The sequence below is a fragment of the Euleptes europaea genome, chromosome 2 (assembly GCF_029931775.1).
Source record: "Euleptes europaea isolate rEulEur1 chromosome 2, rEulEur1.hap1, whole genome shotgun sequence".
Taxonomy (NCBI): domain Eukaryota; kingdom Metazoa; phylum Chordata; class Lepidosauria; order Squamata; family Sphaerodactylidae; genus Euleptes; species Euleptes europaea.
Genome location: NC_079313.1, coordinates 16,553,757 through 16,579,816, shown reverse-complemented (window position 1 = coordinate 16,579,816; position 26,060 = coordinate 16,553,757). Strand labels below are relative to the sequence as shown.

The 26,060-nt window shown below is 45.1% G+C and overlaps 1 protein-coding gene across 1 annotated transcript in view; it reads right to left on the bottom strand.

The window, feature by feature from the left end:
- The window catches only part of LOC130472630 (flavin-containing monooxygenase 5-like), a 32,030-nt gene extending 6,541 nt beyond the window's left edge, over window positions 1-25,489 (bottom strand). The window contains exons 1-4 of the mRNA XM_056844006.1: window positions 25,333-25,489; window positions 10,765-10,953; window positions 6,347-6,509; window positions 1,125-1,267 (exon numbers count right to left, since the gene is read on the bottom strand). Of these exons, the coding sequence (XP_056699984.1) occupies window positions 1,125-1,267; window positions 6,347-6,509; window positions 10,765-10,953; window positions 25,333-25,467 (630 nt within the window). The 5' untranslated portion in view covers window positions 25,468-25,489. The remainder of the gene's footprint in view (window positions 1-1,124; window positions 1,268-6,346; window positions 6,510-10,764; window positions 10,954-25,332) is intronic.
- Between the last annotated feature and the right edge of the window lie 571 nt (window positions 25,490-26,060).

Genomic DNA, 26,060 nt, shown 5'->3' with positions numbered 1-26,060 from the left:
TAACAGATCATTTCAGGATACAATGTTCCACATTAACATACCACACCCTCATTAGCACATTATCTTGATAGTTACAGGACAATGATTAGCACATTACCTTTAATGCTTTGCAGGACAATGACTCAGCTCAAATCCAACCCCCTTCTGACTATATATTACTCTTCCTACACAATTGACACTGAGAGACACTGTCCTTCAGTGTTACTCCTCTGAAGATGCCTGCCACAGCTGCTGGCGAAACGTCAGGAAAGAAAATACCAAGTCCACGGTCACACAGCCCGGATAACCAAGAAGAACCGATGAACTCTGACCGTGAAAGCCTTCGACAATATTTTGAACGCCTCTACTGGGAGGAAATACTTCAACAGACCCAGAGATTGGAAACACTTCGGAACAAGAAAGCACATCTACTTTGTTCTTTAACTTTTCTACTGCGATGCAGAGACACAGGAACCATTCCACCTTTTCTCATAACTAAAAAAATCTTTCCACATGTTAACAGATCACTTCAGGATATAATGTTCCACATGAACATACCACACCCTCATTAGCACATTATCTTGATAGTTACAGGACAATGATTAGAACATTATCTTTAACGCTTTGCAGGACAATGACTCAGCTCAAATCCAACCCCCTTCTGACTATATATTACTCTTCCTACACACTTGACACTGAGAGACACTGTCCTTCAGTGTTACTCCTCTGAAAATGCCTGCCACAGCTGCTGGCGAAACGTCAGGAAAGAAAATACCAAGACCACGGTCACACAGCCCAGATAATCTACAAGAACCGATGAACTCTGACCGTGAAAGCCTTCGACAATACAAAAGGTTGCGTTAAAGGGGCTCTTTAGAAATCCGAAGTAGGTATGCACCGGCTTCGCAGTCACTTCCTGAATGACGGTTCAGCATGCAAAACTCAAAAAAAGCTGTGGGGCACTTCACCTGGAATGCACTGCTAATTACCAAGCATAAATGGCCTCTGAGACTACTACTATAGCTGCCAAGCTCCTGCTTGGAAACTCTCTGAATAATTATGAGAGGTGTCTGTAGGGGGCACTCTAGGATTTCCATTTCTCCTAAACTCCACAGATACCCCCCCCCCCGTTTCAAAAGTCAGACCTGTTCTGCCGTGTGGCTGATCTCCACAGCGAGATCTCCGCCTGAGTTCCCGATGCCGATCACAATGACTCTCTTCCCTGTGAACTCATTAGGGTCCTTGTAATTTCGGCTGTGAAGATAGCGGCCTTTGAATTTTTCTATACCTGTAAGCAAACAGCCAAATTGTTAAAGTTGTTTGGATGAATGTGTGGACATTATGGTTTATTCTTACATGCAGCTTGACACATTTGGGGTAGTGTCAAAAATGGTTTGGGCACTGCAAAATAAGTTTTTTGTTGTTGTTTTGATTTTTTGCAGTTTGGCATATGGGAGTTCTTAAATGGGGGGGAGAAAAAAAGAAACAGAAAATGAAGATGAATACTGTTTCCTTTTAGTCTTTGTAACTTTAAAATGTTATGTATAACTCACCGGATTAATTATTTGACTAGACAAGGCATTTATTGACTTGTACAGAACTCTTTGCCTTCAAAATGCCTAATGTTCAAGCTGGATTCAGAAAAAGAAGAGGCACTAGAGATCATATTGCAAAGTTGTGTTGGTTACTAGAGCATACGAGATAATTTCAGAAGAAAAACAGCTTCTGATTCATTGATTACAGCAAAGCTTTTGACTGTGTGGATCATGAAAAGCTATGGCTGGTTTTAAAGGAAATGGTTGTGCCACAGCATCTGATTGTTTTGATGTGCAACCTGTACTCTGGACAAGAGGCCACAGTTAGAACAGAATATGGAGAAAAAGAATGGTTTTCAATTGGAAAGGTGTTAGATAAGTTTGTATTTTATCTCCCTATTTCTTCAATCTATATGCAGAGCATATCATAAGGAAAGCTGGATTAGATTTAGATAGAAGTAGAGTGAAAATTGGGGGGAGGAACATTACCAATTTGAGATATGCCAATGATACCACATTACTGGCAGAAAATAGTGAAGACTTGAAACGACTGCTGCTGAAAGTTAAAGGAGAAAGTGCCAAAGCAGGAGTACAGCTGAACATCAAGAAGACAAAAATAATGACTACTGGGAATTACTCAACTTTAAGGTGGACAATGAGGAAACTGGAATTGTTCAAGACTTTCTGGTGGTTACCACACCAACAACTTGCAATGTATTATCCTCGTGGTCCATCTTAAAGGTTTGGCCACAAATTCAAAGGTTTTATCCTCACCCCATTGTATTGATTCTTCTTGAAAAAGTTTCTCCCTGACCGCACTCCCCTGGGGAGTTGCCTCATTTGTGAAGTTCTCCCCCCCCCGCCCCCATTTTTCCCCCCAGCGAAGGAACGAAGGTGCGTGGCACTTAGCTGCCATTTCATAGCCATGCAGACACCCCCCCCCCCCAGAAGCAATCAGAGAGCCACCTTCCTCTCTACTGTGAAATGTGCTCTTTATGATAAAGGAGCTTAAAGGAGAATAACCCTTGCCATGGGATCATTTGTTGTGTGAACCAGGGTCTGCTCTGTACTCAGTGAATGGAGATTCCAACTGGCCTGTAGCTGCAAATGCTAATGTGAATTATCAAAAAGTATGTAAAATCAAAAAGTTTTTGTTATCAAAAAGAATGTAAATGCAGCAAGATCCTTTCCACCTAAAGTTACCTTGAATAGTTACTGTGAGGTTCTGATTAATGGTCTGTTTTAAAGCTGGTTTTCTGGCTTTCATGTGAATGCCAGAGATCTTTGTGTCGAGATGGAAGGGGGGACAGCCAACAAAATGGAAGCTGGACAACAACTCAGTGCCTCCTGGTGGGAGCTCCCTCCTTTCTTCGTTCCCTGGCCATCTTGGAGGCTTCTATCTGGTAACGGCAGGCACGAAGTCAGCCACAAAGATGGTGGCTGCCAAGAAGACGAAAAAGTCCCTGGAGTCCATCAACTCAAGGCTTCAGCTGGTTATGAAAAGTGGTAAATATGTACTAGGGTACAAACAGACTCTGAAAATGATCTGGCAGGGCAAAGCCAAGTTGGTCATCCTTGCCAATACCTGTCCCGCTCTGAGAAAATCCAAAATTGAGTACTACGCTATGTTGGCCAAAATTGGCATGTATCACTACAGAGGCAACAATACTGAACTGGGTACAGCTTGTGGAAAGTACTAGAGAGTATGTACACTGGCCATCATTGACCCAGATGATTCTATGGTTGCCAGCTCCGGGTTTGGAAATACCTGGAGATTTTGGAGGCGGAGCCTGAGGAGGGGAGGGACTTCAATGCCATAGAGTCCAATTGCCAAAACGGCAATTGAACTGATCTCTTTCGGCTGGAGATCAGTAGTAATAGCAGATCTCCAGCTACTACCGGGAGGTTGGCAACCCTAGGTGATCCCGATATCATTAGAAGCATGCCAGAACAAACCAGTGAGAAGGAAAATTGCAGAACTCTCTTTTTTGTGTGTGTGTGTAATAAAAACTGGTTACAAATCTTTTTTTAAAAACCTCAGTGCCTCCTTAATTTTAATTTGTTTGGCCTTCAGCTGGAAAGAAAATCCAGGCCTGAGCAATGAAGCTCTATGAAGACTGACTTCTTTTGTCACAGAACAGAGACAAGGATTCACAATCTCACTTCTCCAACAAAGGGATACAAGATTGGTTGGAGCTGCCTGATGTCAAAGGAGGAGTTGACCCTTTCTTGCCCAATATCCTGACATTACGCAAGAACACATGAGCACATGAAGCTGCCTTATCCTGAATCAGACCCTTGGTCCATCGAAGTCAGTATTGTCTACTCAGAACGGCAGCAGCTCTCCAGGGTCTCCGGCAGAGGTCTTTTGCATCACCTACTTGCCTGCTCCCTTTAACTGGAGATGCCGGGGATTGAACCTAGGACCTTCTGCAAGGCAAGCAGATGCTCTACCACTGAGCTACGGCCCCTCCCCCTTTCAGGGAATGGGAAAAGAGCAGAAACTCAAAGCAAGGACGTTATATGGATTCCAGTAGCAGTATTCAGCGTCTAGATTTTAATGCCTGCAACCAGACTCTGCTGTAGGGCTGTCGATTCAGTTCGGCCCGAACCGAAAAACCGCCGAATTTTCCCTGATTCAGCGGTTTTTAGTTCGGGACGAACCGAACTAAAAAATGGCAGGAAACCGGGGGAGCCGAATTCAGCGAGTTCGGGAGTTCACGAATAAATCCAGCAAATTCGGGGCGTCAGTAAGCAGCATTATCCTCCCCCGGCCAATCGGTGGCCAAGCTGGGTCTCCTTCTGGCCAATCAGTCAGGATTGAGTACTGGAGGAATCAGCTGCTGCGCGGCCCGGCGGGGGAGAGAGAGGAAAAAAAATCCTCGTGTGTGGGGGGTGCTTGTGCACATTCGCTCCTTTCCGTGGCTGCAGGGGGCGCATTTTTGGGGGTACAGACCCCAAACTTTCAGTGGAGCTTCAGACAAGCCTTCTTAAGAGACCCCCGAAGTTTTGTAAACATTGGGTCAGGGGGTCCCGAGATATGGGCTCCCCCCTTTTCTCTTTCCGTGGCTGCAGGGGGCGCATTTTTTGGGGTACAGACCCCAAACTTTCAGCGGAGCTTTAGATGAGCCCTGTTAAGAGACCCCCCACGTTTTGTAGACTTTGGGTCAGGGGGTCCCGAGATATGGGCTCCACCCCTTTTCCCTCCCCCCCTTTTCCATTTCTGTGGCTGCAGGGGGCGCTTTTTTGGGGATACAGCCCCCAAACCTTCAGGATATCTTCAGATGAGCCTTCTTAAGAGACCCCCCCAAGTTTTGTAAAGATGGGTTCAGTGGGGGCAGAAATATCGGCTCCCCCCTTTTCTCTTTCCGTGGCTGCAGGGGGTGCATTTTTGGGGGTACAGACCCCAAACCTTCAGCGGAGCTTCAGACAAGCTTTCTTAAGAGACCCCCCCCAAGTTTTGTAAGCATTGGATCGGGGACCCCGAGATATGGGCTTTCCCCTTTCCCCTATTGGGATGAATGGATCACCCGATCCTATATGCATCTCCAGAGCAAAACGTCCCGTGCTTAAATGGAATCGTCTTGGATTACCCAGTCCTCCTCCCAGCCCCTCTTGGTGGAACAGAAGACAGCCACAGTAAGACCCCTTTGGGGGCTTTAATCTACACTTTTTCTCGTCTGCGTGTGGGGGGGCGGAAGCAGAGTCTGTGTGTGTGTGGGGAGGGAGCAGTTTCTGTAAGTGGGGGGGAGCCAAAGGGGGCTTTCGCCCATTCTGCCTGGGGGGGTGTGCCCCCTCGAGTCTCTCCCTGGTTTGAGGGGGGGCTTCAGTTGTATGTCCTCAGGTTTTCCCTCATTCATACGACGGTTAGGTCTATTTTGATGCTTGCTAAAACTGGTTTTCAAATGGTGACTTAAAGAATGTATTTGCCTGGACCCGAGTCCCATGCAAAAGGGGAAATTCCACCCCCTCCTGCTCATTATGCATAGCTAGCTGCCTCTGTCCCTTTCCATGGTTTGCAAACTCCCAAGTGTCAGGTGTTGCTTTGCATGTTTGCAAAGGTGTTTCTTTGCAATTGTGTTGCTTTGCAGTGTTGCTTTGCAGTTGTGTTGCTTTGCAAACTTCTTAGCACCTGCCCCGCCCTTTGCATGCTTGCAAAGGTGTTGCTTTGCAGTTGTGTTGCTTTGCAGTGTTGCTTTGCAGTTGTGTTGCTTTGCAAACTTCTTAGCACCTGCCCCGCCCTTTGCATGTTTGCAAAGGTGTTGCTTTGCAGTTGTGTTGCTTTGCAGTTGTGTTGCTTTGCAGTGTTGCTTTGCAGTTGTGTTGCTTTGCAAACTTCTTTGCACCTGCCCTGCCCTTGCTCTCATCAGCTGTTTGTCGGGGCTGGGAGCTTTGTGCGTGGGCGGCAAGCTCTGCTCAGAGATGGACATTAAGGGTGGGGGACCCCTTTTGGGGCCCATATCTCAGCCCCCCCTGACCCAATCTTTACAAAACTGGGGGGGGGGTCTTGCAAGAAGGGTCCTTTGAAGCTCCGCTGAAAGTTTGGGACCTCTACCCCCAAAAATGCCCCCCCAGAGCCACGGAAAGGCGCGGTTGTGTTTTAATGGCTTTATTCAGCCGAATTTCTTTCCCGAACTTTGAATTCCCGCCGAATTGCACGGACCCGAAGTGGGGGAGTTTGGACTTCGGCATATCCTGAATCTAAACAGGCCGAATTCAGCCGAATCCGAACTATACCGAATTTTTTTAATTCAACAGCCCTACTCTGCTGTGTTGTCCCACTCTGTGGGGCTTCTGGGACTATTCGCTTCCTTGGCAAGTGCATACCATACCTGGGAAAGTATTGAGAGGCAGGTGCGGGTGGGTGTGGTGGCCAGTGCAAACCATGACTGCATCAAAAACCAACGATTCCTGTTTTCCATCAGTTTCTACAACGACATCCCACTGGCCACTGCTAGCGAAATCTGGACGCTTAGTTGCGCTGCACACTTTAGTCTGAAAGCAGGCAGGCAGGAAGGAAGAAGAAGAAGAGTTGGTTTTTATATGCCAACTTTCTCTACCACTTCAGGAAGAATCAAACCGGCTTACAAACCTTCCCTTTCCCTCCCCACAACAGACACCCTGTGAGGTAGGTGGGGCTGAGAGAGTGGTGACTAGCCCAAGGTCACCCAGCTGGCTTCATGTGTAGGAGCAGGGAAACAAACCCAGTTCACCAGATTAGGCTCCGCCACTCATGTGGAGGGGTGGGGAATCAAACCCGGTTCTCCAGATCAGACTCCACCACTCCAAACCACCACTCTTAACCACTACACCACACTGCCAGAGGCAGTACTCAGAAGAACAAGTATTTGTGTCTTATCTTAGTGTCCACCTCAGAACAAGGAACAAACATGCTTCTACGATACTTCTAAGGAAACAGGGCTAGTCATCGGATCATTGCTTCTTGAGCGAATCGTTCTGGAGCTAATATCAAGAGAGGCAAACCCGGATGTTACCCAAGGAAGTGCAAATGCTGGTCTATTCTTTTCAACTCCTAGGAAACAATGGTCTTTTATGCATGGCTGTTTCCCTCACCGTCACCCCTCCGATGACTTCAGGTCTTTGTCTTGATTATGCAAGCCGTTTCCGACCGTCAGAGGTCGCCCTGCCTTTCCCCGCATTTTGCCCATGTTTTCAGAAACCTGTTTTATCTCCAGTTTGAAAAACATGGACAAAACGCGGGGAAAGGCAGGGGGAGAGCAGGGCGACCTCTGACGGTCGGAAACAGCATTCATAATCAAGACAAAGACCCTAAGTCATCGAAGGGGTGACCATCAGAGGCTAGATGGCCATCTGTCAGCAATGCTGATTCTATGACCTTAGACAGATCATGAGAGGGAGAGCATCTTGGCCATCTTCTGGGCATGGAGTAAGGGTCAATGTAGGTGTAGGGGGGAGGTAGTTGTGAATGTCCTACATTGTGCAGGGGGTTGGACAAGATGACCCTGTTGGTACTTCCAACTCTATGGTTCTTTGATTCTATATGTCTGGTTTGTTCCCAAGGCAGTACTCAGCATGAGTGGCTCATTTCCAGTGATTGGTTCTGATGGTGCAAGATCTCAGCTGCACCAGGAATTCCTTCTAAGCCTGCCTGGTACATAGCCGCAAGCCGGGTTTGAGCTGAGGATGCTGTGCCATTACACCTCCCTCTGCATTCTTCCCTGCCCTGGGATATATCTGCCCACTTTAGACACCAGGGCCAACAGGAGATTCCAAATGCCACATAATATATTCTTTCCTTCTTTGCCCAACTGGCGGTGTGGATAGAAGAATGCTCTGCACTGCAAGTAGTGTGAGTTTTCTTCCTGCCTCCTCCTCCTCCTGTTTTGCTGCAGTTGGGATTGGGGTTGCCATAGGATTGCCAACCTCCAGGTACTCAGGAAATTTTTTTTTAACCTGTGCTGATATAGTATAGACTGAAGATGAGGGCAGCACGAGGTTCCAAATAACTTAAAATACAAATAAGCCTTAGCCAATTTAAAGAAATATTTCATTCATCAAACAAACTAAAAAACAAACAAACTGAGGAACCTTTTAAAGAGAGAAATATGTGTTAAATCACACCAGTATGCCTCGCAGGGCTTAAAACATATAAAGCATGTATGCCTCACCAGGCAAATAGATAGTACATAGGAGTTCAGCCTCTAAGGGCTACAATATTTCAACAGGCCACTCAGGGCTTTAAATCGTCAAAATGTGACAAACACACATTTTAAAGTCCAACTGGAAAGTCTGTGCCATCACATAGATCAATCACTGAAACACAGAGATCAAAAAATAGCTACGGTAGCAAGGACTCGTTTCGAAATCTTCATCAGCTTGCCAACCAGATTATTCTTGTAAGTTTCACTGCGAATTGCTTGCTGCTGTTGAGCGAAAGAATGTTGCAATTTTCTGGAGTACAAGGGACAGAACAACAATGTAACAAATATATTTACAGGCTAAACTAGAAGAAGTCAGAACAATATATACCAAAAAACCCCGCAAGTCACGGTCTGAATGATCATGGCTAATGAAATGGCTGACAACCGAAGCGTCTTTCACTTTAGCCCTGATCCTAGCACGATGTTCACCAATCCGGAGTCTCATTCAGACCGTGACTTGCGGTTTTTCGTCCTATGGCTATGTCATCCAAACCCCTTTCAAGCTCAGGACGTAAGAAAAATCCTTAACTGTCAAGAGAGAAGGTTCATATTTCTGTTTAAAACTCTAGCTCCTAGTGGATTGAATACAGACTTTGATCTCTCCTGCTTTTTATAATTTTTATAATTTTTGACTGTCCCTTTAATGAGATGTAGTCTGCTGCAGAAAAAATCATGCAGCTGCCTGTATTTGAGTAAGTGCTTTGCAACATTCTACCACACAGAAAACCTTGAGAGCCATGCTGGCAGTTCTTTAAGTTGGGTAAGCAGTTTTTGCTACTTTGTATGTATATTGTTCTGACTTCTTCTAGTTTAGCCTGTAAATATATTTGTTACATTGTTGTTCTGTCCCTTGTACTCCAGAAAATTGCAACATTCTTTCGCTCAACAGCAGCAAGCAATTCGCAGTGAAACTTACAAGAATAACCTGGTTGGCAAGCTGATGAAGATTTCGAAACGCGTCCTTGCTACCGTAGCTATTTTTTGATCTCTGTGTTTCAGTGATTGATCTATGTGACGGCACCGACACTCCAGTTGGACTTTAAAATGTGTTTGTCACATTTTGACGATTTAAAGCCCTGAGTGGCCTGTTGAAATATTGTAGCCCTTAGAGGCTGAACTCCTATGTACTATCCATTTGCCTGGTGAGGCATACATGCTTTATATGTTTTAAGCCGTGCGAGGCATACTGGTGTGATTTAACACATATTTCTCTCTTTAAGAGGTTCCTCAGTTTGTTTGTTTTTTAGTTTGTTTGATGAATGAAATATTTCTTTAAATTGGCTAAGGCTTATTTGTATTTTAAGTTATTTGGAGCCTCGTGCTGCCCTCATCTTCAACTTCCAGGTACTAGCTGGAGATCTCCTGCTATTACAACTGATCTCCAGCCGATAAAGATCAGTTCACCTGGAGAAAATGGCCACTTTAGCAATTGGACTCTATGGCATTGAAGTCCCTCCCCTCCCCGAACCTCGCCCTCCTCGGGCTCCGCTCCAAAAACCTCCTGCCGGTGGCAAAGAGGCACCTGGCAACCCTAGGTTGCCAATAGCTAGGGTTGCCAACCTCCAGGTACTGACACAAAGTATCATAACATACAACATGTGCCAAAATTATCAGTTTCAATGCATATACAATCAGCAAGCGTGCTATGTATACCAAAACATTATAATGAGTCCAAATATTTATATGATGGTGCTTGTTGTTCCTATATACACAAACAACCTCTTATGATCGATTCCAGCACATATGAAAAATGCGAAAGGGGAGTCCGGTTGCTACTCCCTTTCAGAAATCTTCATCAGTCACATGTAATTGTGTGCGGAGTTGAAATTGACCAATATAACACTCAGTGTTCCTTCCTTCCTTCAAAACGATCTTGTACAATTGTTTTGGCACTCAATGCCAAGAACATATTAACTTGAGACTCTACCTAGCATCCTTCCTTTATCATGAGAGGTTGTTTGTGTATATAGGAACAACAAGCACCATCATATAAATATTTGGACTCATGACGTTTTGGTATATGCAGAACGTTTGCTAATTGTATATGCGTTGAAACTGAAAATTTTGGCACATGTTGTATGTTATATGATACTTTGTCTGCTTGTGTAATAGAGTTCATTAGTACTTACATATCCGTTTGGCCACTGAGCTGTTTGTATTTTTTTCCTTAGCTCATTTGGCATGAATATTGCTTTCATTAACCTCCAGGTACTAGCTAGAGCCCCATGGCACAGAGTGGTAAGCTGCAGTACTGCAGTCAAAAGCTCTGCTCACAACCTGAGTTCGATCCTGACGGAAGTCGGTTTCAGGTAGCTGGCTCAAGGTTGACTCAGCCTTCCATCCTTCCGAGGTCGGTAAAATGAGGACCCAGCTTGTTGGGGATAAAGGGAAGACGACTGGGGAAGGCACTGGCAAACCACCCCGTAAACAAAGTATGCCTAGGAAATGTCGGGATGTGACATCACCCCATGGGTCAGTAATGACCTGGTGCTTGCACAGGGGACTACCTTTACCCTAATTCCTCTTTGCTGCAATGGACTCAGGGCTACCCTATGAGAACCTCTTACCCTGAAGCGGATGTGCTTTAGAAGGTCAAAATGCTTGGCATATATCCGGAAGTACTCCATGATCTTGAAGTTGGGCATATAGTTGGGGTAGTCATCTGGGATGAGGAAGTCGCTGAAGCACATCATCTCTTTGGAGGTGTTGATGATCACAGATTTGTAAATGCTGGCCCTGTCTTCTTCAGGATTCTCCTGCAAAAGATCTCTTTTCAGGGTTCCTCCCGCCAGTAACCCCCCACTTCCCACGGCCACTTCTTCAGCTTGGCAGACAAAAATTAATTTAAAAATTAATCAGCTAAAAAATATGCTGTCAGCGCAACAGCATGGTATCACTTTCAGGGAAAACCCAGAAGTGGCAAATTCCACGCTGGTTGTAATTAGACAGGGAATAGAGAATAAAACTGCTGATATCATACTGCCCTTGTACAAATCTACGGTGAGACTCTTGGAAAACTGTGTACAGTACTGGTCACCACACCTGAAAAGGGATATTGAAGGTGCAGAAAAGAGCAACCAAAATGATCAGGAGGCTGGAGCAAAAACAGTGTTGCACTTACCTGTAACTGTTGTTCGTTGAGTGGTCTTCTGTGCAGGCACACATGGGACTGCACAGGCACAGGCCAGCCACGGAAAAGATTAGCAAAGCTTCTGGAAGAGTCGGCTCCCAAGGAGCGCTCCCCTCCCCCCCCCCGTCAGAGACCCAGCCTTAACGGCTTTTCCCGCCCAGGAGTCACCTGACCGGGGGGTGGGGAGCACTCTTCCCTCAGTTCTCCTAACTCTGCCGCGGGGAGTACACTCTTTTACGGTGCCAGCCCACAAAGGGGAAGGAGGGAGGGATGTGTGCCTGCACAGAAGACCACTCAACGAACAACAGTTACAGGTAAGTGCAATACTGTTTTTCATTTTCGTGGCTTCTGTGCAGTCCCACATGGGAGAATAGCAAGCTCACTTACTGTGGAGGTGGGTGTGTGATGGTCAATGAAATAACGTATTCAATACTGCTTTCCCCACAGCCGCGTCAGCTCTTGAGTCGACATCTATGGCGTAGTGCTGAATGAAGGTCGTCAGTGTAGACCACGTCGCCGCCTTGCAGATGTCTGCGATGTCGACCATCGAGACGAAGGCAGCTGAGGCTGCTTGTGCTCTTGTGGAATGTGCATACAGGTGAAGAGGGCAGTCTATCCCTGCTAATTGATAAGCCAATCTAATGGCTGATACCACCCATCTGGATAGTGTCTGCGTGGAAACTGCCTTCCCTTTATGTGTCCCCTTAAAACAAATAAACAGATTGTCATCTTGCCTGAAAGGTTTGGTTCTTTGTAAATAGAATAAAAGTGCTCTATGCACATCCAAGGTATGCAGTTGCTGTTCAGAAGGGGACTGCGGGTATGGAAAAAACACGGGTAAGGTGATGTCCCGTGAGAGGTGAAATTTTGAAACCACCTTAGGGAGGAAAGCTAAACTTGGACGTAGGACGACCCTATTAGAGAAAAAATTCGTAAAAGGAGGGTCTGCCCTTAAGGCTCTCAGATCACTGACCCTTCTGGCCGATGTAATGGCTATCAAAAAGGCAGTCTTATAAGATAGCAAGGACACATCACAAGAAGCCATGGGTTCGAAGGGCTTTGTAGTTAAATGTGACAGGACTAAGGAGAGACTCCACTGGAGAACTGGCGCTTGCACCTGGGGAAATAAATTCTGTAGGCCCTTCAGGAACCTTTTACAAAGTTTATTTGAAAACAGAGAAAAAGAATCCACTCCGTCATGGAAAGCAGAAATAGCCGCTAGGTGACATTTGATTGATGAATTAGATAAACCACCGTCCTTCAAGGACAAAAGGTACTCAAACAACTGTGGTAAACTACACCTCTGCGGTACAATGCCCTGAGACAAGGCCCAAGCAGAAAATCGTGTCCACTTAAGTGAATAAGCTCTCCTAGTGGACGGTTTGTGTGCTGAGAGGAGGACATGGGCCACCCTGTCTGACCACTGTGTCACCGAGTGACCCTCCAGGCTGTTAGGCTCAGTGCGGCCGGGTTGTGGTGCAGTACCTGTCCCCTGTTCAGTAGAGAGGGGAAATCGGGGAACCTGATATACCTCTGCCGTGACATGCTCCAGAGGGTGGCAAACCACAGCCTCTTTGGCCAAAAAGGGGTTACTATGATTAGGTTGGCACCCTCCTGGAGGGCCTTCCCTAGCACCCTGGGGATCAGAGGGATAGGAGGGAAGGCGTACAACAGAATTGTTGACCAAGGGAGACGACGCCTCCCGAGCTGCCCTCGAACAGAACTGTGGGCACCGTGCATTGTCGTGTGTAGCGAACAGGTCTATTTCTGGCCAACCCCATGTCTGGAAAATAGGGTGGAGAAACCTGAAAGGGATGGACCATTCGTGGTCCTGGGAAATGTCTCTGCTCAGGGCATCTGCCGTAATGTTGGAACAGCCTGCCACGTGAATGGCCTTGAGGGATATTTAACGTTCTATAGCCCATTCCCATATGAGAGACGCCTCCCGACATAAGGCTAGGGAATTGGTGCCCCCCCCCCTGCTTGTTAATATAAAACATAGCTGTGGTGTTGTCCATGGCGAAGAGCACAGTTTTTTGAACGAGAATATCTGCAAAAGAAAGAAGGCCAAATCTAATAGTCCTCATTTCTAACAAATTGATATGCAAGGTGGCCTGATGGGGGGTCCATCTCCCCTTAGCTGTTAGGGTCCCACAATGAGCACCTCAACCCCCCATGGAGGCATCTGTAAATAGCTGGATATCATGTGAGGTGACACCGAAATCAACACCTTTGAGAAGGTTCACCTCCTGTGCCCAACAAGCCAAAGAGCGAATAACTGTTCTGGGAATAGACAACATTTTCCCTTGAGGGTCAACATTGATTTTGAAGGCTCTCAAGAACCAATTTTGTAGAGGTCTCATGCGTAACCTCGTGTATGGGACCACCATGAGCCCCAACAATTTTTGAATCACCACCACCTTCTGATACCTCTGTGATGTGAAGTACCTCACCATTTTCTGAATGGCTCTAATTCTAGACAATGGTAGGGAGGCAGAATGTCTATCGGCATCTAGAGTCGCTCCGATGAAGCCTACCACTTTAGAAGGCGTGAGACGGGATTTCTCTAGGTTAATAACTAACCCGAGGTGAGCCAAGGTGTTGGTCACCTTAGTGAGAGAGTCGGCTAAGTCCTGACGAGACTTGGCCACCACCAGCCAGTCGTCAAGATAGGGGTAGATGGTGCAACCTTGTAACGTTAGAAATCCTAAAACCTCCGCCATCACCTTCATGAAAACTCATGGGGCAGAGGATAATCCAAACGGTAAAACCGTATACTCATAGGTAACCCCTTGGCATGTAAATCTAAGAAATTTCCTGCATTGTCTGTGGATTGCAATGTGGAAGTACACATCTTTAAGATCTACCACTGCAAACCACATGTCAGTAGAAAGAAGGGGTAAGATGTCACGTAGGGATAACATCCTGAACCTCCTGAACTGGATATATTCATTCAGATCTCTTAGGTCCATAATGGGCCTCTTACCTCCACCCTTCTTGTCAATCAAGAAATATCTGGAGTAGAAACCTATCTGTGATTCAGTGGGCGGGACAACCTGAATCGCTCCCTTTAGAAGCAGACTCTGCACCTCATGAAGGACTTCTACAGAGATCCTGTCTGCTTCTGGGCTGGGGTTGGTACACGGTGGGATATCAGTGAACTCTAAGAAGTACCCCAACCTTATGATATTCAAAACCCAGGAATCATTCGAAATTTGCAACCATTTACTAAAGAAAGGAAACAGTCATTCGAAAAACATTGGTAACACTGATACAACTGGGTCTGGCATTGGTAATGCTGATACAACTGGGGTTGGTACAACTGGGTCTGGCAATGTTACGCTGGGTAGTCAGGAAACGTTCTTTTTTCCCCCTTGGTTGTCACGTGGGGGGTATCCCCCTTTCTTACCCTGACCCTTAGGCATGAATCTCTTTTCCTGCTGGGCAGCGGGGTAATGGCGGGACTGGGATTGCTGGTAACCCCATGACTGGGGCCTGTGAAATTTCCCAGAATAATAAGACTGGGAATGTTTGCAGAAAGGTCTAGGCTTGTATGAGGGACCAGCCTGCTGGGTAACCCCTAAGGACTTCGCTGTTGCCTTCTGCTTATGGAGATTATGTAAAACCTCATCGGTTAAGTCACAAAACAGCGCCTTAACATCAAAAGGCATATCCTCGATCCTAGCCTAACATCTGGTGCCAGTGAGGATGCCCGCAACCAGAAGTGGCATCTGAGGACTATACTTGACGCCATGCTCCTACCCGAAGAGTCCGCCATATGGCGTGAGAGTGCAATTTGGTTCTTACCCAGTCTCTGGCCTTCTGACTGGAGGCCCTTCAAGAGAGCTCTCTTGTCGTCAGGCAGAGAGTCAAACACCTCTGATACCCTGTCCCGTAGAGACATTTGGTATCTTCCCATAAGGGCGCCAAAGTTAGCAATACGGATACCCAGAGCAGCCGAAGAGTAGAGCTTGCGCCCTAGACCATCTAACTAACGCCCCTCCTTATCAAGGGGAGCCGAGTGGGAACCCGATTTATACTTTGCGGCCAGCACTTCTGTAAGGATGGAATTGGGCTGTGGATGTTTATATAGAAATTCAGCCTCTTCCTCATTGATCTTGTATAAATTCTTGATCTTCTTAATCGAGGCTACTACCGAGGCAGGACTTTGCCAGGTAGCCATAGCAACTTCCTTAATGCCCTTGAGCATGGGCAACTTAACCGGACCCGTATCAGGGCTAAACAAAACCCCCATAATGGGGTCAGATGGTTTGGGGTCTGCCTGAATGGCTAACAAACCTAGGGACTTTGTCATACGAAGTAAGAGTTCAGAAAAAACCCTTAGGTCCTCCGTCGGGGAAACCAGGGTGGGATCTCCCACATTGTCATCTGGGGGTGGAAGGGAAGTGTCTTCCGAGCAAGACTCCAACCCCAGTTCGCCCTCGTTGTTGCTGACTTCAGTGTTGATGACTTGCCTGGGTCTCAACATCGAAGCCGCCGTTGAAGGTTGCTCCTCGCTGCCGACCGCTGTCGAGGTCGAGAGGAGAGGATCAGGTATGCCCAGATTCGCTCCCGAATCAGCCGAAGACGTGAGTTCCTTGTGGCGTCAAGGAGGGTTGACGACAAGCGTTGGGGGATGGACAGCTGCGCGCTGCCGCTGGCCCGAAACAGAGTCGCCTCGATGTCGATGGTAAGCCTCTGTGTCGATCTGGCGGAAGCTCTCGGCGTCAACCCGGCAGTGGTAATAGTCGACGTCAAAATGGCGCCGAGGGTCAAAATAGTTGAACTGTGGATACCATGGAGGAGGGCAGTAACCCCATGGACCCCAGTCTTGGTTTTGTAATACAATCCCGACAATACGTCTCCAACGTCAGGGATTCCTCCGGGTTGGAGATAATGACCTCGGGAATTTCCAAGACGTCCTCCTCCGATGAGGAGGATTGAGCCTCCAACCCCGAAAGCGATGGGGTGTGAGGGCGCCTTAAGGCAGGTCCAACAGCACTCTGCAGGCGATGGTGCGGGCTCCGGCCCCGTTCCACAGGAGGCGTCGAGCCTCTACTCGGTGGAGAATGGCGTCGAGGCGAGGCAGAGGTATGCCTCGGAGACCCAGATCCCTTACGAGAAGGAGCTCGGTGCCTCAGTGATGTTCGACCGCTGTCGACCGATCTCCCAGGTGCACATGGAGTCAATGCACTCGATGCCGACGGGGCAATCGTCAAGGAGGAAGTCTCTGGGGTGGACCGAACAGACTCTCCCCCTTTCTTCGTTTTGGGAGACGCTGGGTTCTTTTTCTTATCCTTGTGCTTTTTAGTTGGTGGTTCGGACATGGCCCTAGCGTCCCTAGTGTGGGAGGTCCCCCTCTTAGACGAGGTAGTGGGGGAGTCTAGGGAACTTGGCCTCGGAGCCTGATCTGGACGGAGAGATTTCTCATACAGAGCTGCCATTAATTTTTTTGCTCTGTGTTGGCGGCACTTGTGCGTAAATAGCGCGCAGGCCTTACACGCCGCCACTACATGCCCTTCGCCCAAATATAGGAGACAGTCTGGTGCTCATCTGACGAAGCCATTTTAGTACTGCACGTGCGGCACTTTTTAAATAAGGCCATGTCCATACACTCCTAAATCTTCGAGGTAAAATAACTAAGAATTTTTTACCTCAGCCAGTAGACTACTGCGAAGCTCAAAAAATCGCTGTTCTCTCCGCGGCAGCAGAATGAGAACTGAGGGAAGAGTGCTCACCACCCCCCGGTCAGGTGACTCTTGGGTGGGAAAAGCCGTTAAGGCTGGGTCTCTGACGGGGGGGAGGGGAGCGCTCCTTGGGAGCCGACTCTTCCAGAAGCTTTGCTAATCTTTTCCGTGGCTGGCCTGCGCCTGCGCAGTCCCATGTGGGACTGCACAGAAGCCACGAAAACGAACTACCCTATGATGAAAGGTTACGCTTAGGGCTGTTTAGCTTAGAAAGAGGACAGTTAAGAGGAGATATGATAGATGTCTATAAAATTATGCATAGTATGGAGAGAGTGGACAGGGAGAAACTTTTCTCCCTCTCTCATAATACCAGAACGTGGGGTCATCTGTTGAAGCTGGAGGGTGAGAGATTCAAAACAGATAAAAGGAAGTATTTCTTCACACAGCGCATGGTTAAATGGTGGAACTCACTGCCCCAGAATGTGGTGATGGCTGCCAACTTGGAAGGCTTGAAGAGGGGAGTGGACATGTTCATGGAGGAGAGGGCTATCCATGGCTACTAGTCAAAATGGATACTAGTCATGAGATGCATACCCATTCGCTCCAGTCTCAGAGGAGCATGCCTATAATACTAGGTGCTGTGGAACACAGGCAGGATAATGCTGCTGCACTCATCTTGCTTGTGGGCTTCCTAGAGGCGCCTGATTGGCCACTGTGTGAACAGACTGCTGGAACTGATGGGCCTTGGTCTGATTCAGCATGGGTGTTCTTATGTGATGCTATGCCACTCTAGGAATCACCAGAAACTCTATGGCTTTCCTATCTATACAGTCTCCAGCAATCCCTAGAGTGGTGAGATCTCACTTCCAGGTTTTCATGCCGCCATGACAACAAAGCCCCCCATGTCCCCGCCCCCTGTATCCTGCTGGGGGTACCCCTACCTCCCTTTAAATCTAGCAGCCAGGATACAGAGCAATGTGTCATCTTACTGGTAGGACCAGGAAACCAAATCAGATTTCCTTGGACTGAAGCTCAGCAGTCAGAGATTGAAGGCCCCCTGCTTGGTAAGTTATTGGGACCCTTTTGGCTTATTTGATATTCCTTACGAGCAATGAACAAGAAACTGAATTCTGATTTGTTCTAACACACAACTAGTTTTGATATGCATTAAAATAATGTTAGGATCTATAATTGTATTCACCTGCATGTTCACATTTTGTGTAAGCTCAATAATCTTAGGGCGAAAACGCATGGTCGCTTTAGCCTCCTTTATTCCCTGTTTCAGCCAGGATTCAGCCAGGATCGAATGCATGTTTGGCGAAATGCATGCGTTCGATCCTGGCTGAATCCTGGCTGAAACAGGGAATAAAGGAGGCTAAAGAAACATGCGTTTTTGCCCTTAGTTATCTATTGTATACTGTCTTGTTTAATTAAAAGAACCTTTTTCAATAAAGGATAGAAAGATTCATACAGGTGTCAATTCATTTGCTGGTTACCTAATTAGAGAAACAGAGGACCTGCGGTCCTGGAAATAACATTGTATTATCAAAAGCTGGAAGAGGTGAAAGCCTTTTCTCATTTGATAAAGCAGGGAGAGTTGTGATACTATGGATCCCAGCCAAGAGCAAAGCCTTGGAGTATTTTCAGTTCATATATCTCTAAATGTTACGAGTCAGAAAAACTGACCGTTACAGGAGCAGGGGTGGCCACCATCGCTGCTATAAATCACAAAAAAGAAAGAAGGAGGATCTGTCTGCTGCAAAGAAGAAAGGGCTGCAGGAAAGTGTGTGGGGAGGGGGACAGAGAGAGGGGGGGCAAAAATGCACAGTCGCTTTAGCCTCTTTTATTCCCTGTTTCAGCCAGGATTCAGCCAGGATCGACGCATGTTTGGCGAAATGCATTCGTTCGATCCTGGCTGAATCCTGGCTAAAACAGGGAATAAAAGAGGCTAAAGCAACCATGCGTTTTCGCCCAGAGAGATAGGTGGGAGAGGGTGGGAGAGAGATGAGTCTTCCGGTTCCGTCGCCGACCACCACGGCAGCGCGAACCTTGCGCCCCGAATAAAGCGGCGTGGCTGGGGGGAAATACCCCCCCTCAATTGACATCCGTGGCTCCCCTTGGAGAAGAGGGGATGCAGATCGGGCTGTCGGCTCGCGGCTCGTCCTAGATGCGCTCGCTGCCTTGGAATCGGTGGCGAGCGCCCGGGCGGGCTAGCGGAGAAGCCGGAGCCATTAACTTCACAGAGTTCGGGAAGGCGGCGCAGAGGCACGGAACAATCTAAAAGTTTTTAAACATCTTGAAAATAATAATAAATTAATAACTCACAGGGGTGTCTGGTAGTAATCGAAACAAGGAGAAGCAAGCCGGTTTTCCTTTCTATACCCACTAACGATTTCAAAACAAAACTTGGCTTTTTGCCAAGCTGTGGCGCAGTTTGAATCTCTTTGCCTAGCTGACTTTAACATACTTTGAGAGACATTGAGCAGACTTGCAGACGATGAGTTGGAAATGGAAAACTGAGTGACAGCATTTTTCATGCGCTAACTGCTCTCCAGGATTGATCTGTCTATGCAAATAGTTTCAATGAGGAGATTCTCTGAACTGATGGTGTAAAGACTGCTATTTCCCCACCCCTCTCATCTCTCTCTTGGATTATAAATGCAGCTATTTTGAGTGTCTTAATGGGAGAAAAAGAAGAAAAAAATAAGAAACTAAAATATTGGTTAAAATATCACATCCCTGCAGCAGCAAGAATTGGCGGGAACCACTGGTTTTCTTATTGAACACAAAGTAAAATATTTGGGAATATGGTTAACTTCTAATAACTTTAATTTATTTAAAAATAATTATGATAAAATATGGCAGCAAATAAATATAGATTTGAAAAATTGGGGGAAAATACCCTTATTGTTATGGGGTAGAATATCGGTAGTCAAAATGATGGTATTACCTAAGATGCTTTTTTTATTCCAAAATTTACCGATCATCAAGGAAAAAAGATATTTTGAAATTTCTGTGGGGAAAAGGAAAACACAGAATAGCTTATAACAATTTGATTCAATTAAGAGAAACAGGAGGATTAGGATTACCAGATTTACAACAATATTATGAGGCCTCCTGTTTTCTTTGGTTAAAAACTTGGATTAAGTTAGAAAATCCTCTATTATTAGAAGGTTATAATCTTCGTTTCTGTTGGCATGCATATTTATGGTATGAGAAGGAAAAGGTAAATAAGGATTTTAAAATTCATATTGTCAGAGCTGGATTATTCCAAATTTGGAGAAAATATAAGAAGATTTTAGAAAATAGGACTCCGGGATGGATTAACCCAACAGAAGCTTTAATGAAAAGTGGAATACAGTCAAATTTAGATATAGAGATGTATAGAAATATTATTGAGTGGAAAGATATTAAATGGGTTTAAAAGTAGGGAAGAACTAAATATAAAAGATTGGTTTGTATATTATAGGCTACAAGATATTTTCAATAAAGATAATCAACTCGGATTTAATAAAAATAAATCCAAGTTAGAAAAAATATTAGATAAAGGAAATAAGGGAATGATAGGTAGAATGTATAAATTATTAATCACAATTAATTTAGAACAAGAAAGAATTAAACCAGTCATGATTAAATGGATGCAGGACTTAGGATTTAATATAGATCTGGATAAATGGGAAAACTTATGGAAGAGGGAATATAAATTTACAATAACCAATGAAATTAGAGAAAAACTATACAAAATGTTTTATAGATGGCATATAACCCCAATTATGGTATTTAAGATGAATAGTCGAGATAAAGGAATATGTTGGAAATGTGGTAAAGAAAGAGGAACATATATGCATGTATGGTGGACGTGTAAAAAAATTAAAAAAATTTGGGAATCCCACCAAATAATATTTATGACCGGGACAGGATTATTTGCCAATACAGTTTTGCTGCTGCAAGAATTGTGATAGCTAAAGTATGGAAACAAGTAAATAAACCTTCAATTATAGACTGGAGAGAGAAATTATGGTTGTATATGAGGATGGCCAGATTGATGGAATTTCTGCATGGAAATGATATGGAAGAATTTAAAGAAACATGGTCTAAGGCCACCTCATATTGGGATAAGATGGCAAAAATGGATTTTACGATATTATTTAGTGAGTTATAGAAAAATAATTTTTTAAATAAAATTAAGTTTTAGACAATTGGTAAATAAAACTACCAGACACTTCTTCGGAAGTCGGGTGATGGGTCACTTTTTCGGTGGGTGTGGGGGAAAGGGTATTATTGGATACTTAAATTGATTATGATTGTATTGAATATGTTGTATAAATACCCTTGTATAATTTTTTCTTTTTTCTTTTAATATTATTGTATTTTATATTTCTTTTTTCTTTTTTATATTGTATGTTTTGTTAAAAATTTAATAAAAATTATAAAAAAAAAAGGAGAGATGAGTCCTTCAAATCCACCAATCCACGGGATCCTGGGTGTAGCATCTCCTTTCAACATGATGGTAGGAGGCGCCACTGCTCTTCTCTCTCATCCAGGGGTTTTCTGTTTGCTATAGAAGGCTGGGGCAGACAGGTGGGGTGAAAGTGGCAATAGGCAGCAGAAGATGCCAATTAGAAATGCAGAGAGCTGGAAGAAGGATGACGGAAGCTGACAGCATTCTGGTATGCCAACTTGCGGGGGGGGGGGAGGGACCAGCCACGGTGCATTGCAAACTCAAAGGTTATGATAGCCCCGACATAGGAGGAAAGCAATATTTCACTGGCTCCAATGTGCAAAGGAAAGCTCAGCTCAAAAACGTAGAAAAGCTGGTGGGGGGGACTCATGGAATTGGCTTCTGAAATCGCTTCAGCTGAAAGCGAAGCAGAAACTGATGAAATACAGAGCAAAGAGTTCAGTGTGGAAGTGCCCAAAGGTCTAGTATGGCTTGTCCATGTGCTCTCCTTGCTGTTAATACTGGACCCCACATCCCAACATCTATCTGACAGGGGCAAGCTGAACCCTCTGCCCTAGAATCGATCCTCGGCTATTTTATCTTAGTTTGGCCCTTGTGTAAACAGACTGCTATCAAATACATGGAGGGATGTATAAGTACACAGGACAATGGTCCAAGTGCAACATTTATTTAAGGCAAGTTCTTTTTTTAAAAAGTCTGCAAAGGGCATGTCTGGGAAGGAGGAGGAGGAGAAGGAGGTAGAGAAGGAGGAGGAGAAGGAGAAAAAGAAGGAGGAGGAGGAGGAAGAAGAGCAGGAGGAGGAAGAGGAGGAGGGTTTTTATCTGCCGACTTTCTCTACCTTTTAAGGAGAATCAAACCGGCTTACAATCGCTTTCCCTCTCCCCACAACAGACACGTGAGGTAGGCAGGATTGAGAGAGCTCTGCGAAAACTGTGACTAGCCCAAGGTCACCCAGCTGGCTTCATGTGGAGGAGTGGGGAATCAAACCTGGTTCTCCAGATTAGAGTCCACCGCTCTTAACCACTACACCATGCTGGCTCTCAAGCAGTATAACAGGGCACTGTTGAGCACAAATGAAGTTCTGTCACTCCACAAATTGAGTAAAAGAATTGTCCTGGAGGCCGTTGCTATAAAAGGCAATAAGGCTGTAGTGTAATGAAATGGGAGTTGCTTTTATGAAAGGAACAGGACTGTCGTCTATTGCACTGTTTATTGTATGGATTATCTTGCTTTCACCGCATTACTTTCTACTTTTGTAATTCCAGGTTTTTTTGGGGGGCATTATTTTTATTTTTTAATAAATATTTTTATTGCTTTTCGATAATAAGTAGGGGTACAGAAGGAAAAAAGGGAAAGGGATAAAAGAGGAAAAGAAAAAAAATACATAATTATTACTGCCCCCTTATGAAGTATCGTATTGTATTAGCTTTCTAACAGAATTGATTTGATCTCCTATTTAAGTCTGCTATATCTCATGGGATTTATTTGTTGTTTTTGGTTTTAATATAGTCATAGAAGGATTTCCATTTGTCTCTATTTTGTTTTTGAGTATCCTTTTGTAATGTTTCAGTTAGTTGTGCCATTGTTATGTGTTCGTAAGCTTTATCAATCCAGGTAGCAATTTTTGGTATTCTGTTTGTTTTCCATAGAGATGCTAATACTACTCTTGCAGCTGTAGTTAAATACTTTAATATATCCTGTTGGTCCTTGTCAATGGTATCCGGAGTTTTACTCAGTAGGAATAGTTTAGGGTCATATGTTATATTTTGACCGATAATGCCTTCTATGTTCTTGTGTAATTTCTTCCAAAATTTCTGGACGGATTTACATGTCCACCAGCAATGATAAAATGTGCCTCGGGCTTTGCCACATTTCCAACATAAACCAGATGTCGAGCTATTCATATTTTGAATATCGCTGGGCGTACGTACCACCTATGTAGCATTTTCAACCAATTTTCATGTATTCCTTGACATAAAGTGAATTTAAGATTTCTACGAAATAGCTGTTCCCACTCATCAATTGTTATGATCTCGTTTAGATTTTCCATCCATTTGACTTGGCATGATTTCACTTGTTCTTCTTCTGTATCATAAGTCACCAAAAGCTTATAGATTTTACCTAGTAGATGTTGAGATGGTTTGCTTATCATTTGTTCAAATTCTATTTTTACCTTCATTACTCGGGGGGGGGCATTATTTATGACATTTTCTATCTCCGGCACTTTTTTTTTTTTGCACCGTTTCTAATTTTTGCATCCTAGTCCCACGGCACTGTTCGTTGGATGCCTCGTGCTATTTAATTGCATTGTCTTACACTGTGTAATCCACCTCGCATCTCAGCAAGAAAGGCAGGCTAAAGAGCAAAGAAATAAACAAATGCCAAAAAACAACAACACCAGAATGCACACACCCTGCCTTATGGTGGGTGTGTATGTCTCTTTTACTAATCCCTTGCCAGAGGCAAATGGATTTGACAGAGGAGTATTGATGGTGAGCATTCCACATGGTGAGATTGTGTGCATTTCGTAACAGGAGGTAAACAGAAATCTTATCTTTGGAATCTTAACCACTCTTGTGGAGTCTTAAGGGATTGCCATAAGGCACTCTTGACAGATAGTGGGAGGGGAAAGCTTCAGCTTTCTTAGGGCAGGGAAACAAATCTACAAGGAATGGCTAGTGTAATATTTGCACACACTCCTTTTTTTTATTATAAATTTTATTGGTTTTTATAATAGAAATTTTCCATAACAATCAAGAACATATACACATTACAAAGAAAAAGAAAAAACAAGGGAAATTTCTCAGACTTCCCCGTCACCTCTATCCACCTCTTAATAAAGTATTGTTATCCCAACGTGATATGTTCTGATCTTAATTGTTCTTAAATCCATTTAAAATTCATTTAACTTTCATATAACATACTCTATTAATATAAATGGTTATAGCTCTTAATATTAAAAGTATCATCTAGATCAGATTGAAAGATATTCTTGGATTTTTCCCAGTTTTAATTCATGTTCACAATATTTCATCCAAGCCTCCCATTCCCCCATAAATTGAGCATTGTCTTTTTGGTTTAAAGTAGCTGTAAGTTTTGCCATTTCCACCAGTTATATTTGCACACACTCCTAACCCCTTGGCAAAGTGGTCATAAGGACATAAGAGAAGCCATGCTGGGTCAGACCAAGGCCCATGAAGTCCAGCAGTCTGTTCACACAGTGGCCAACCAGGTGCCTCTAGGAAGCCCACAAACAAGACAACTGCAGCAGCATCCTGCCTGTGTTCCACAGCACGTAATATAATAGGCATGCTCTTAAGAACATAAGAAAAGCCATGCTGGGTCAGGCCAAGGCCCATCAAGTCCAGCAGTCTGTTCACACAGTGGCCAACCAAGTGCCTTCAGGAAGTCCACCAACAAGATGACTGCAGCAGCATCCTGCCTGTGTTCCACAGCACGTAATATAATAGGCATGCTCATAAGAACATAAGAAAAGCCATGCTGGGTCAGACCAAGGCCCATCAAGTCCAGCAGTCTGCTCACCAGTGGCCAGCCAGGTGCCTCCAGAAAGCCCACAAGCAAGACGAGAGCAGCAGCATTATCCTGCCTGTGTTCCACAGTGCCTAATATAATAGTCATGCTCCTCTGATCCTGGAGATAATAGGTATGCATCATGACTAGTATCCATTTTCACTAGTAGCCATGAATAGCCCCTATCCTTCATGAACATGTCCACTCCCCGCTTAAAGCCTTCCTAGTTGGTCCTCAGCTGTGTAATATCCGGATCTCTTTAAGGGCTAGAATCCACAATCTGCTTCTGACAACTCAGAATCACACACGGGTCCATCAGACTTACCTTGAACCTCCAGAGTCCCCCGATATCTTCACTGCTCTCAAAGCACACAGGATCCAGGCCTTCGTCCAAGCAGCATTTGATGCTGCAAAGTCCGCTGGAGCCACCTCCTATAACGGCCACTCTCTTCTTTGCCATGGCCTTTCTGAAATTTCAGGACTGGTCTAGAAAGATTTAAAAAAGGGGGGGTTGCTTCTCCACACAAGTGATCTCTTTGGAACATGAAAGAAGCTGCCACATCTAAAGCATCTTGGCCTCGCTTTAGCAGATGCTCTACCACCGAGCCACGTTCAGACACTTTTTGGCCCTGGGGCTGCGACGCTTCGTGGCTCAGTTCCCTCATGCTGCCCAGTCACTTACTCTATGAGTGCTGCTGCCCTAGCAAATTCTGTTTGAAAATAACACCCACACACACACACTGCATAGAAATATCAGCCCCATTCCTTGACCCTCTCTGCAGGGCAAAATTCGAACAGCCTGTAAACTGGGGCCGCTGACATATGGCTGGAATTTCATTGCTTTGTCCCTGTTTTAAATCGGAACAATAGTGGGATTGGAAAACGAGGTAAAATATCGCAATGGGAGTGAGTTGTTGCCGCAGGAGGGAAGCGTCCATGCGTTTGGACAAGGGAGGTTTGCTATATTCGCAGGAGAATTGCAAGACAAAACAGCCATGCGTTTTCGCCCCGGGGGGTGCTTTCTCCTCTCTCCTTTCTTTCCTTTTATTTTCT